Source organism: Mobula birostris, chromosome 29 (genome assembly GCF_030028105.1).
Source record: "Mobula birostris isolate sMobBir1 chromosome 29, sMobBir1.hap1, whole genome shotgun sequence".
Classification (NCBI taxonomy): domain Eukaryota; kingdom Metazoa; phylum Chordata; class Chondrichthyes; order Myliobatiformes; family Myliobatidae; genus Mobula; species Mobula birostris.
This window is the reverse complement of record NC_092398.1, coordinates 650030-662876: the sequence shown is the minus strand read 5'-3', so window position 1 is coordinate 662876 and position 12847 is coordinate 650030. Positions and strand designations below refer to the sequence as shown.

Sequence of the window (12847 nt, the reverse complement as noted above, 5' to 3'; positions counted from 1 at the left end):
CCACCAAAGGAAATATCCTCTTCACACCCACTCTATTTATGCCCTGCAATGAGATTCCCCCTCCTCTATCTTATCCCAAGAATGAACACAGGCCCAGAGCCATCAAAGGCTCCTCATTACATTCACTTCTTCATTCCTGGGGTAATTCTCATAAACCTCCTCTTGGCCTTCCCTAACGCAAGCACGTCCTCCCTTGGGTATGTGGTCTGACATTGGTCATAATACTCCAAAAGTCATCTGACATAATGCCTTTCAATTCTTAGCATTGCATCACTGCTCTTGTCCTCTTGAAATGAACGTCGACATTGTATTTGCTTTCCTCACCACCGACTCAACCTGCAGATTAAACCTCTAGAGAATCCTGGTCTAGGACTCCCAAATCCCTTTGCACCTCCGATTTTTGAATTTTCTCCCCATGTAGACCTTTATTCCTTCTACAAAATTGCTTAGCCGTACATTTCCTGACACTATACCCTGTCTGTATTTCTTTGTCCATTCCCCCAATCTAACTAAGTCCTTTTGCAGACTCCCTGCCTCCTCAACTCTATCGGCCCCTCCATCAATCTCTGTATCATCTGCAGACTTGGTCACAAGCCTTCAATGCCATCATCCAGATCATCAACATATAACAAGAAAAATAGCAACTCACTGCCAGCCAATCAGAAAAGGCTCCCTTTATTCCCAGCCTTTGCCTCCTGCCAGTCAGCTAATCTTCTGTCCATGTCAGTATCTTTCCTGCAATACCATGGGCTGTTATCTTGTTAATCAGCCTCATGTGTGGCACCTTGTCAAAGGCCTTCTGAAGATCCAAGTAAACAACATCAACCAATTCTCCTTTGTCTATCCTGCTTGTTATTTCTTCAAAGAATTCCAACAGATTTGTCAGGCAAGATTTCCCCTTAAGGAAACCATGCTGACTACAGCCTATTTTATCATCCTTAATCATGGACTCCAACATCTTACCAACCACTGAAGTCATTCTAACTGACCTATCATTTCCTGTCTTTTGTCTGCCTCCCTAAGAGTAGTGTAACATTTGCAATTTCCAGTCCTCAGTAACTATTTCAGAATCTAATGATTCTTGAAAGATCATAGCTAATGCCTCCACAATCTCTTTAACTACTTGTTTCAAATCCTTGGTCTGTAGTCCGTCTGGGAGCTCTGGATCCATACTCACTGGTGTTTGGGAGAATGAGGGAGGAATCTCATTGAAATCTAGCAAATATTGAAAGGCCTCGATTGTCAGGTCACCTCTCACCCTCCTTCGCTCAAAAGAGGGGAGCCCTAAACTGAAGAAATCTGTCAGTGCCCAGAGAGATGCAGTAATCTTTATCTTGTACTAGCCCATCTCTCTATGTATTGCCACAACTCCTCTTCAAAAAATGCAGGAAACAGAGGCCATTCGGCCCTTCCTGTATGCTGTCCCAGTCAGTGCATCACAGCTGTGCCTTTTCCCCACTAAATCCTGCCCTGAATCCTTGTCTCTTGATTCCCTCAATATACAACCCTCAAATGAGGAAATGCACGAAGATGCCACAGTCTGTTGTTCTGCATCTGGGCTCAGACTGTGATTTCCCAGTATGTGTTGCTCAGGGTGGTCAGTGTGCACATCGATAGGTAACTCCAGTTACACTTTGCAACACATGCTGGTATATTGATGGGAATTTGTGCCACAGTCTTTGCCTATTTGCACATTTGAGGGACTAAAACTAAGATGTTCCCTTCCTAGGAGCTTCCTCTCCACGAGATCCAGGGCATGGTGACCTCTCACCCTCAGCCCCTCGGAGACAACTGGGTCAGATTTCATCTCATCTCCGAAACATGTCTATATGTCGTAGTTCTGACTGTAGAATGCTCGCTAATCCAAACCATAGTGGGTATTGTGACAAGTGCTACATCAGTGCACAAGTGAAATACTCCCTCAGGGTCTACACGGCCAGCTGTTCTCCAGCAGACCAGCATTCCTGGGTAAGTGACAATTCTTCAAGTTCACATTTAATTGTCTTTCAACCATGCATGAGTACCCATGAATAGAGCCAAATGAAACAGCATTACCCCGGACCAAGGTGCAGTGCCAACAGTCACACAGAGCATAAGGCCCATATAGCACATATAAGATAGCAAGTACATATAAGATATCAGTAAAATACAGTCACAAAAAAAATAGCTCAAGTCCCCAAGTCCATGAATGTTGCAGCAGTCTACAGTTGAACACAACCCCGCTTGCCTTTTGCTGAGTGAATACAGTGGGGGTGGGACCGACTCACACTACCTCCAGTGGAGCGCACAGACTCCAGTGCCTCTCCCCTGGGCAGCTGTAAGCAGGCGACACCACGGCTTGAGGCCTAGTCCTTGCTGTGACCAAGGAGGCAGAGCTGCCAATAAATCAGTGAATCGGACTTGCAGCATTCCTCATTAACAATGTTAAACAGGGTCTCTCGATGACGAGAAACGCGACTATGATGATCACGTCCTGTTAGACTCCACGTCACCTTTGCACACTGACTCCTCCGAAGCCTCTCTGACACAGGCAGCAGTACAATCCTCACCGTCCAGCTCCTTCAGTTTCTCCACCAACAAGCAACTTGCTGAGAGGATAGACCCACAGTACTTTAAGTTCTTTCATTGTGTTGCGGGGGGCGGAATCTGCTTGATAATTCACAGACTATACCGCGTTAGCCTCCCCCATTACCTCTGTAATTGTCTGCTAGCTTTCTGGTTTCATGCGCATGGATCCAAAATCCCATTACTCTGCATCTTTCTACAATATTTCTCAAAAATAATCATTTTACTTGTTCCAAAATGACTAAATTCACATTTTCTCACATGGTTTCATTTGACATTATTTTGCCCTTTCACACGAGATAACAAGCAGGATAGACAAGAGAGAATCGGTAGATGTTGTGTACATGGACTTTCCGAAGATCCAGCACATGAGGCTGCTTAACAAAATAAAAGCCTGTGGTATTTGATGAGAGATATTCGCATAGATAGGAAGTTAGCTGACTGGCAGGGGGTAAAGAGTGGGAATAAAGGGGGTTTCAGTTGGCTGCCGGTGACTAGTGGTGTTAGTGTTGTGGCCGGTTCTTTTCACATTATATGTCAATGACGGCTTTGTGGGCAAGTTTGCAGATGATATGAAGATAGGTGATGGGGCAGGTAGTATTGAGGAAGTGGTGAGTATGCAAAAAGGCTCGGACAGGTTAGGAGAATGGGCAAAAAGGTGGCAGATGGAATATAGTGTCGGGAAGTGCATGCTCTTACACTTTGATACAAGGAATAAAGGTTTAGACTATTTTCTAAATGAGGAGAGAATACAGAGATGCAAAAGGACTTAGGAGTCATCGTGCAGGGTTCCCTAAAGATTACCTTGCAGGTTCAATCAGTGCTAAGTAAGGGAAATTCAATGTTAGCATTCGTTTCAAGAGGACTAGAATACAAAAGCAAGGATGTAATGCTGAATCTTTTTAAGGCATTGACCAGACTGCCCTTGGACTATTGTGGCCAATTTGGGGCCCCTTAGGTCCCTGAGCTAAGAAAAGGAGTGCTGGGATTGGAGAGGGTCCAGAGCAGGTTCACGGTGACAATTCCAGAGTGCCTGTTGTCTCTGGGCCTTTACTTACTGGAATTTAGAAGAATGAGGGGGGCATCTCATTCAAACTTGTTGAATATTGAAAGGTCTAGGTAGAGTACATGGGGGGAGGATGTTTTCTATAGTGGTGGGTATCAAGGATCAGGGGGGCACAGCCTCAGAGTAGAGGACCATCCACTTAGAACAGAGGTAAAGATGAATTTCTTCAGCCAAAGGGTGGTGAATCTGCAGAATTCATTGCCACAGGTGGCTGTGGAGGTCAAATCATTGGGTATACTTAAGGTGGAGGTTGATAGCTTCTTGGTTAGTCGGGGCATCAAAGGTTTCGGGGAGAAGGTTGTAGAATAGGATTGAGAGGGATGATAAATCAGCATGATTGAATGGTGGAGCAGACTCGATGGGCCACATGACCTAATTCTGTTCTTGTGTCTCATGGTCTTTATGATCCAATGGTCAGGTGACCAGATGTGTTTCATTCAAGAGCAGGGGTTCACGACCTGACGTTCACAGACACCTCAATTCATGAAAAGGCTCCATGGCATAAAAAAGGTTGAGAACCACTGTTTGAGAGGGTTCTGACTGAGGTCAGGTGGACAGGTCTGTGATTCCCTGGTTTTCACTTTCTTGTCTAAACACTGGGCTGACATCTGCCACCTTCAGTCTGGAACAACTGGCCCAGAGCGTAATGGTGGCCATCGGTGAATCGACTGTTTCCAAGGCACCTTCCTTCAATCAACTGGGATGCAAGTGCTCAGGCACTTAGGGGTACTTTACTCACACTGACCTGCTTCAGTTCTTCTCACCTGTTCCCCAACGTACCTGGGAGTTCGCATCCTCCTAGTGAAGATAGAACCATATGTACAGTATTTTATTGTAATTGTTAACTGCTCTTCATGATTTCAAAGTTCAAAGTAAGTTTATATTCAAAGTACCTTTATGACACCATATACAATTCTGAGATTAATTTTCTTATGGGCATTCACAGTAAATCCACCAGCCATAATAGAATCAATAAAAAACTGCACTGACCAGGTGGACAACCAATGTACAAAGAAACAAACTGTGAAAATACAGAAAGAAATAATAATAATTTTTGAGAGTGGGGAAGATTCAAACAAGAGGACATGAGTTGAGAGTTGAGGACAAAAGTTTAGGGGTAACATGAGGGGGAACTTCTTTACTCAGAGAGTGGTAGCTGTGTGGGACGAGCTTCCAGCAGAAGTGGTTGAGGCAGGTTTGATGTTGTCGTTTAAAGTTAAATTGGATGGATATATGGACAGGAAAGGAATGGAGGGTTATGGGCTGAGTGCAGGTCGGTGGGACTAGGTGAGAGTAAGAGTTCAGCATGGACTAGAAGGCCCGAGATGGCCTGTTTCCGTGCTGTAATTGTTATATGGTTATATGGTTAATAATAATAATAAATAAGCAATAAACATCAAGGTGTGGCGCATGGCCAAATGGCTAGAGCGTTGGACTAGTGATCTGAAGGTCGTGGGTTCGAGCCTTGGCCGAGGCAACATGTCTGTCCTTGAGCAAGGCACTGAACCACACAATGGTCCAGTCTACCCAGCTGAGAATGGGTATCGGCAAAAATGCTGGGGGTTAACCTCACGATAGCTGTTCTTGAAAGTGAGTCCATAGTTTGTGGAAACAGTTCAGTGATAGGGCAAGCAAAATTGAGTGAAGTTATCCCCTTTGGTTCAAGAACCTGATGGTTGAGGGGTAATAACTGCTTCCGAACCTGGTGATGTGGGTCCTGAGGCTCCTGTACCATCTTCCTGAAAGCAGCAGTGGGAAGAGAGCATGACCTGGGTGATGGGGTGGGGGTCCCTGATGATGGATGCTGCTTTCCTGCGACAGTGTTTCATGTAGATGTGCTCAATCGTGGGGAGTGGTGTCAACAGTAAACTTAAGTATGACATTGGAGCTGTGATAAGCATAAAGTGAGTAGAGCAGGGGGCTCAGAACGTTGCCTCGTGCTGGTGGAGAATCTGGAGGAGATGTTGTGGCCAATCTAGAATGACTGGGATCTGCAAGTGAGGAAATTGAGGATCCAGTTGCACAAGGAGGTACTAGGCCAAGGTCCTGGGGCCTATTGATTAGTTTTGAGGGGATGATAGTATTGAATGCTGACTTGTAGCCAATGGGAGCATCTCGATGTATGTATCTTCACTATCCAGATGTTCCAGGGTTGTTGAAGAGCCAATGAAATTATATCTGCTGTGGACCTGTTGTTCAGTAGGCAATTGGAGTGGATCCAAGTCCAGGCAAGTACAGGGTTCTGAGTTGGATGATCAGCCATGATCATACTGAATGACAGTGCAGGCTCGAAGGGCCAAATGGCCTACTCCTGCACCTATTTTCTATGTTTCTATGTTTCTAAGTCACTTCTCAGGCAGAAGTTGGTATGTTTCATCACCGACCTCTCAAAGCACTCCATCGCAGTGGTTGTCAGTGCTACTGGATGATAGTCACTGAGGCAGGTCACCATGCCCTTCTTTGGAGCATGTGGGTACTTCAGACTGTTGAAGTCAGAGGTTAAAGATCTCAGTGAACACTCCAGCCGGTTGGTCTTTAGTACTTGGCCAGGTACCCCGTCTGGGCCGGATGTTTTTCAAGGGTTCACCCTCCTGAAGGAAACTCTCACATTTGCCTCAGAGACTGAAACTGCAGGGTCTTCGGGGGGCTGTGGGAGTTCATGAAGGTGCCTCCATTTTTGGAGCATGGAAGGCTTTGAGCTCACCAGGAAATGAAACCCAATTCAGACTGTAGGCAACCCACTCTTGTCACAGTGTCAGAGTCATACAGCACAGAAACAAGTTGTTCAGCCCATCTCACCCAACCCAATCAAAATATTTACCTGAGCCAAGCCCTTATGCCAGCATGTCCCACTAAACCTTTCCTATCTGTGCACCTGCCCAATGATGTAACTGTGCCCACCTCTGCCACTTCCTCTGGCAGCTCGTTCCATAGACCCACCATCTGCTGTGCACCTGTTGTGCAGTAGGCAATTGGAGTGGATCCAATTTACTTACTCTTTGAAAAAGCTCACTTTCAGCTCCCCACCACTCTTACTTCAAAACGTTGCCCTCTGTATTCCACTACCCTGGGAAAGGAGGGTGTGACCGGCCTCTGTCGTTTCTCTTCACAGGTTTATTGTTTTAAAGCTTGTTTTTATGTTCCCTGCAAACTTGTTCTCACTCCACTTTCCTCCTCCTCAATCATTTAAATTGTTTGCTGAACCTGAATGCCTCCAAATTCGCAGACTTCAGCCTTTGCTGCCATTTCATCCATCTCCTCGGACCTAACACAGAACCTCATTTCCTTTGTAAAAACACTTGAGCTCTCTTTCCTGATAACATTGTCCCAGGCAGGTTACATTTGATCTATATATTTTTAAAATTTGATCGATTGTCATGAAAAAGGTTTTGCAGAGCAACAGAACCAGACCAGCTGACTCCTCACACCTGTGAACTTTACTTTGTTCAGACTCAGTACCCTCGTGCTCATACTGCATTATTACTCCCCACCATGGAAACCCCAAGTGCTGGGGTCACTCTCCCCTGGGGCATCGGGCACAAGACTGTTATTTTGAACATTTAGTCCCCACCACGAAAATACCACTGCTGTCTGGTCACACTCCCCGGGCATCAGGAACGAGATTGTCGTCCTGAACCTTTACTCCACACCTTAGTGAAAATCCCACTGCGTTCTGGTCACTCTCCCCCAGGGAACTGGGAAAGAGATTGTTAATTTAAAAACACAAACAACTCCTGACGAAGGGTCTCGGCCCACAACGTCAACTGTACCTCTTCCAATAGATGCTGCCTGGTCTGCTGCGTTCACCAGCATTTTGTGTGTGTTGCAAGAGATTGTGAATCGTTCTTTTCTCAGTGCACATCACAGGATTTTCCACTCTGCTGACCGTCCACAGACATCAGATGCAGACTGCTGGTGCCATCCTTTGGAGTATTACCGCTCATTTGTTTTGAGAAATCTAAATGTAGATTAAAGTTCTCCATGACTACACTAATGCCTTTATTGTGAGTTCCACAAGCGTGGTACAGTCCAGACACCGGCCCTTCAGCCCCACTCTGCCTGTGCTAGCCCAATTTCCAGCACATGGTCCATAGCCTTGGTGGTTCAAGTGCTCATTCAGATATTCCTTCGATGTTGGGAGAAACTCAGCCTAAACACCAGGCGATTCAGCGGCACCATCCTCATTGGCCCACGTTATCACCTCCGCAACGTCCCATCAAATTAGTCAGCATGGCTTTAGGGCAGGAGTTGCCAACCTTTTTATGCCATGGACCACTACCATTAACCAAGAGGTCTGTGGACCCCTTGCTGCTTTAAGGAAAGATCCTGGCAAAATTGGATCACCTAGGGCATTTACTTACACAGAGGCAGAGGTTCGACAGTCCATGAAATCACCTGCAGGGATCTACGACAACAGCACCCTCAGACTTTCCTGGCTGCAACGGACCAGCTGCAGCTTGTGCATCTTGTAATTAACATTTTGTTCCTGGAATTTGTAAACATAAAGTATGACTTTTAATTTTATGGCTGTGACAGAAATTTCAAAGCAGCAGTTCCATTAACAAGGCCTTTGTTAAACAGTTGGTACATCTGAAGTGGCAACCCCCTTCTGACAAAGCAAAGGGTCACAGATCAAATTTACTCACCATCTGCATTTACGTGCACTAGGAATTTGCTGTGGTGTGTTGGTGGGGTGTGACATTCAACAAATAAAAAGAATAAAGAATTATTTAAAAATAAGTTAGAGTTTAAAATAGGGATATGGAATAAAATGTACATAAATACCAGCATGTGTTTACAATATAAACAGATTTATGGAAAGTCTTTACAGAGCAGTACAGTGACAGGGGTAGTGGATAGAGGGGGGTTGGCTAACTGGAATGGTCAATCAGATTAGCTGGCTGGGGGAAGAAACTTTTACGATGGCTTGAAGTTTTTGTGTTAATAGCCCTGTAGTGCTTTCTAGGAAGGAGTTTTTGTAAAAGACAGTTGGCTGGTTTTTCCTGCCCATTTCTTTGAGCTGGGTATTTACAAGTCCTGTAGTGATGGTAGACGACAGGCGATGACCTTTAATGCTGACCTGATAGTTTGCTGGAGTTTTCGTTTATATTGTGATGGATGTTGTGAATTGTAACCTCTTTGAAAAAATAAATGCAGAATTATTCTCAAATCTCTTCCCAAAGCTGTGTACAGAGCATTGACAGATCTGTGGCTGGACTGGCAATACAAATGTGCAGACTTATCGTACAAAAGGATCTGTGATGATTGAATAAATGTTATTATTTCAGAGTGCAATTTTACCGCGATCTCCCATCACCAAGCCAGCCGATAAACAAGAGGCATCAGACACAACCACAAGGGAGCCCATTGTGCGGGAACTGGAGGAAAACGGTCACCTGCAGAATTCACAGACTCACAATTCATCTTCACCAGATCATCTCCAGCTGAAGTCGGGAAAACACGTCTGTCGAACTCACGGGTGCGAGCACTTTGGGAATGCTAAATGCGATGGGTATTGTAACGCCTGTTTCACCAGATCACTGATACAAAGGAAATGACTGTGAGTCTGCTGAGAGTTTTTCATAACTCTGTTCCAACCCGTAAGGCAGCAGTAACACTGGACGGATTCTGACATGAAGGATGAAATGGAGGAATTTGTATAATTCATTAACTTGGATAAAGGAATAGGTTGAGTAGAATTATGTGAATTTGTTACGCCATTGTACTAGTCATTTTATTTAAAAATAGATAATTATTACTTTTATAGAAATCAGCAAAACACTTAGGTGTGACCTTGTCAAAGAGCAAAGTTACTGCATGTGCTAAAAACCTGAGATAAATGCAGAGAATGTTGGACATTTTCAGCAGATCAGGCAGCCTCTGTGGGGACAGGCCTCTTGCATAATCGATGAGACAAGACGTAAATTGGGAGACTGCTTCACTGAGCACCTACACTCCGTTGCCAGAAAAAATGAGATCTCCCAGTGGCCATCCATTTTAATTCCACTTTCCATTCCCATTTTGACATGTCAGGCCATGGCTTCCTCTACTGCCTGATGAGGCCACACTCAGGTTAGAGGAACAACACCTGATATTCTACCTGGGTAGTCTCCAACCTGATGGCATGAACATCAATTTCTCGATCTTCCAGTAATCGCTCCCCCGCCTCCCCTCCACCATTCCCCATTCCCATTTCCCTCTCTCACCTTAACTGCTTACCTGCCCATCACCTCTCTCTGGTGCTTCTCCCCCCTCTTCTTTCTTCCACGGCCTTAAGACCATAAGATGGGCTAAATGTCTTAATTCTGCTCCTATGTCCATAAGACACAGAAGCAGAAATAGGCCATTCAGCCCATCGAGGCTGCTCCACCATTCCATCATGGTTGATCCCAGCTCCCACTCAACTCCTCACACCTGCCTTCTCGCCATGTCCTTTGATGCCCTGACCGATCAGGAAACAATCAACTTCCACCTTAAATATACCCACTGACTTGCCTCCACTGCAGTCTATGGCAGAGCATTCTACAGATTTCCTACCGACTGGCTAAAAAAAATTCTCCTTTCTTCTGTTCTAAAGGGTCGCCTCTCAGTTCTGAGGCTGTGCCCTCTAGTAATGGATACCCCCACGATAGGAAACATCCTCTCCACATCCACCCTATCCAGTCCTTTCTACATTCAGTAGGCCTTCTGTCCTCTCCTATCAGATATCCCCTTCTCCAGCCCTTTATCTCTTTCACCAATCATCTTCCCAGCTCTTTACTTCACCTCTCCCCTTCCTGGTTTTACCATCACCTTGTGTTTCTTCCTCCCCACCTCCCTACCCCCCTCCGCCTCCTTACTCTGACTCCTCATCTTATTTCCTCCGGACCTGATGAAGGGTCTCGGCCCAAAACGTTGACTGAGCTCTTTTCCATCGTGCTGCCTGGCCTGCTGAGTCCCTCTGGCGTTGTGTGTGTGTGTTGCTCGGATTCCCAGCGTCTGCAGATTCTCACCTGTCTGTTCTGCATCTCCTCCCTGATGGTAACAATGAGAACTTGCCATTTCTTTGATCAAATGCAATACCTCAAGGAAGCAGGGCAGAAGTGAACCAGGTCTCACCCCCTCCTCAGTGCCAGTTTCTTTATCTCTTCAGTGATCTGGCTTCTACAACCCTCCAGCACTGAGAGTTCCAGATATCCCCACCCCAAGATCGGTATGAGGTTTGTGGGGGCAAATGGCTTCTCCTGTTTCCTTTGCTCTTCGGCTGCCTGCAGTGCTCAAAGGCCACCCCGTCCCTTCCAGCGGGAATCCTCTCACACAAACCAACCCCCCACACCCCTTACTGGCGGCACAGATTGGCCAGATCTTGTATGATCACTGGGGGTGGGGGGTGTTCACGAATCAATAACAGCAGAGCAGCTTGAGACAGTGCATAAAACTTCAGGTTTTGTACTTTGTCACTCGAGGCACAGGTATAAAAGCGGGGAAGTTCATAAAACCATAGAAGCAGAATTAGGCTATTTAGCCCATCAAGACTGTTTCTTCATTCAATTATAGCTTATTTATAAAGTCATGTTGAGCCTTTATAAAGCACTGGTCTGGCTTCAACTGGCGTAATGCATTCTAGTCTCAGGTGAGGAGGGCAAGGGTCCAGAGGAGGCTTAAAACAATGGCTCCTGGGCTGAAGTGCTATCACCACAGAAACATTGAAGAGGCTGAGACTATGTTCTTGAAACAAAGTCCAAAGGAAGATTTGATGGAAGCATCTCAGATCATGGGGGTCAGGACAAAGAGGAAATGGAGGATCAGAGGTCTCAGCTGTAAAATGAAGAGGAAGAGGAACGGGAGGAATTTTGCTTTAAACACAGAGTGTGGTTGGGATCTGGAACACACCACCTGCAGATGTGGTGGAGGCAGGTTCCACTGTGGTCTTCAAGAGAGAACTGTGTAAATACATGCTAAATAGACTATTTATAATGATTTGGGGAAGGGACTGGGCAGTGGAGCTATTGCATTGCTCTGGTGTATGTCAGCATGAGAAAAGTGTGACAAACAGCAGCTTCCATGTCTGTAACAAGTCTACACCCATATTTGCATTTGTAATCAGTCTTATATTAAATTAAATGCTCAGTCTCGATTCGCTTACATTCTTGTTTAAATGTTAAGCTCTTATCCAGCACTTGGTGAGAAAATACCACCATGAGGTTCTGTGAAATAAGTTGATTGATTGCCCCGTGATGTTCCGACAGTTGTGCATTGTTTCAGACTCCAGGGTTTGATTCAGACTCAAACAAGAGAACGCCTGCGTTGTCTGTTTCAGACTCAAGGTTTGGGCAGACAAGTACCCCAGGATCCAGGCCAGATTTTGAGTCTCAGATCCAATCCCTCAGAAGTGAAACATGGGTGATGTGATGGGTGGGTTAGGCTGAAGCCACAGTGGGGGTTGGTCACCAACACAGATGAATGAAGCAGCTTTGAATGGTTCTGTCACAGATCTGTCTCCAAAGGGGGATGTGGTTAAACTGTGACAAGGATCACCTGCTTCCTTTGCAGATGGGATCATTTCAGAGGATCTAGGTACTGTACACTACTCTGGGAGCTTTTCACCATTTGGTTCATCAGCATATTGTTCCAGAAGATCATCTTGAAAATATTTCATAAATTCTTCCTCCACCTTATTGCAATAAGGTGTAGTGTATATGGATTTCAGCAAGACATTTGACAAGATACCCCATGCAAGGATTATGCTTGACAAGGATCATGCTTGACTAATCTTCTGGAATTTTTTGAGGATCTAACTATGAAAATGGACAAGGGAGAGCCAGTGGATGTAGTGTACCTGGACTTTCAGAAGGCCTTTGATAAAGTCCCACATAGGAGATTAGTGGGCAAAATTAGGGCACATGGTATTGGGGGCAGAGTACTGACATGGACTGAAAATTGGCTGGCTGACAGAAAAGAAAGAGTAGCGATTAACGGGTCCCTTTCGGAATGGCAGGCGATGACCAGTGGGGTACCGCAGGGTTCAGTGCTGGGACCGCAGCTGTTTACAATATATCTTAATGATTTAGACGATGGAATTAAAAGTAATATTAGCAAATTTGCAGATGACACAAAGCTGGGTGGCAGTGTGAAATATGAGGAGGATGTTATGAGAATGCAGGGTGACTTGGACAGGCTGGGTGAGTGGACAGATGCATGGCAGATACAGTTTAATGTGGATAGATGTGAGGTTAT

At 45.4% G+C, this 12847-nt stretch overlaps 1 protein-coding gene across 1 annotated transcript in view; it reads left to right on the top strand.

The window, feature by feature from the left end:
• LOC140190067 (tumor necrosis factor alpha-induced protein 3-like) overlaps positions 1-11741 on the top strand; it is a 40631-nt gene extending 28890 nt beyond the window's left edge. The window contains exons 7-8 of the mRNA XM_072246520.1: positions 1730-1968; positions 8920-11741. Coding sequence (XP_072102621.1) covers positions 1730-1968; positions 8920-9189 — 509 coding nt within the window. The 3' untranslated portion in view covers positions 9190-11741. The remainder of the gene's footprint in view (positions 1-1729; positions 1969-8919) is intronic.
• The last annotated feature ends 1106 nt before the right edge of the window (positions 11742-12847 follow it).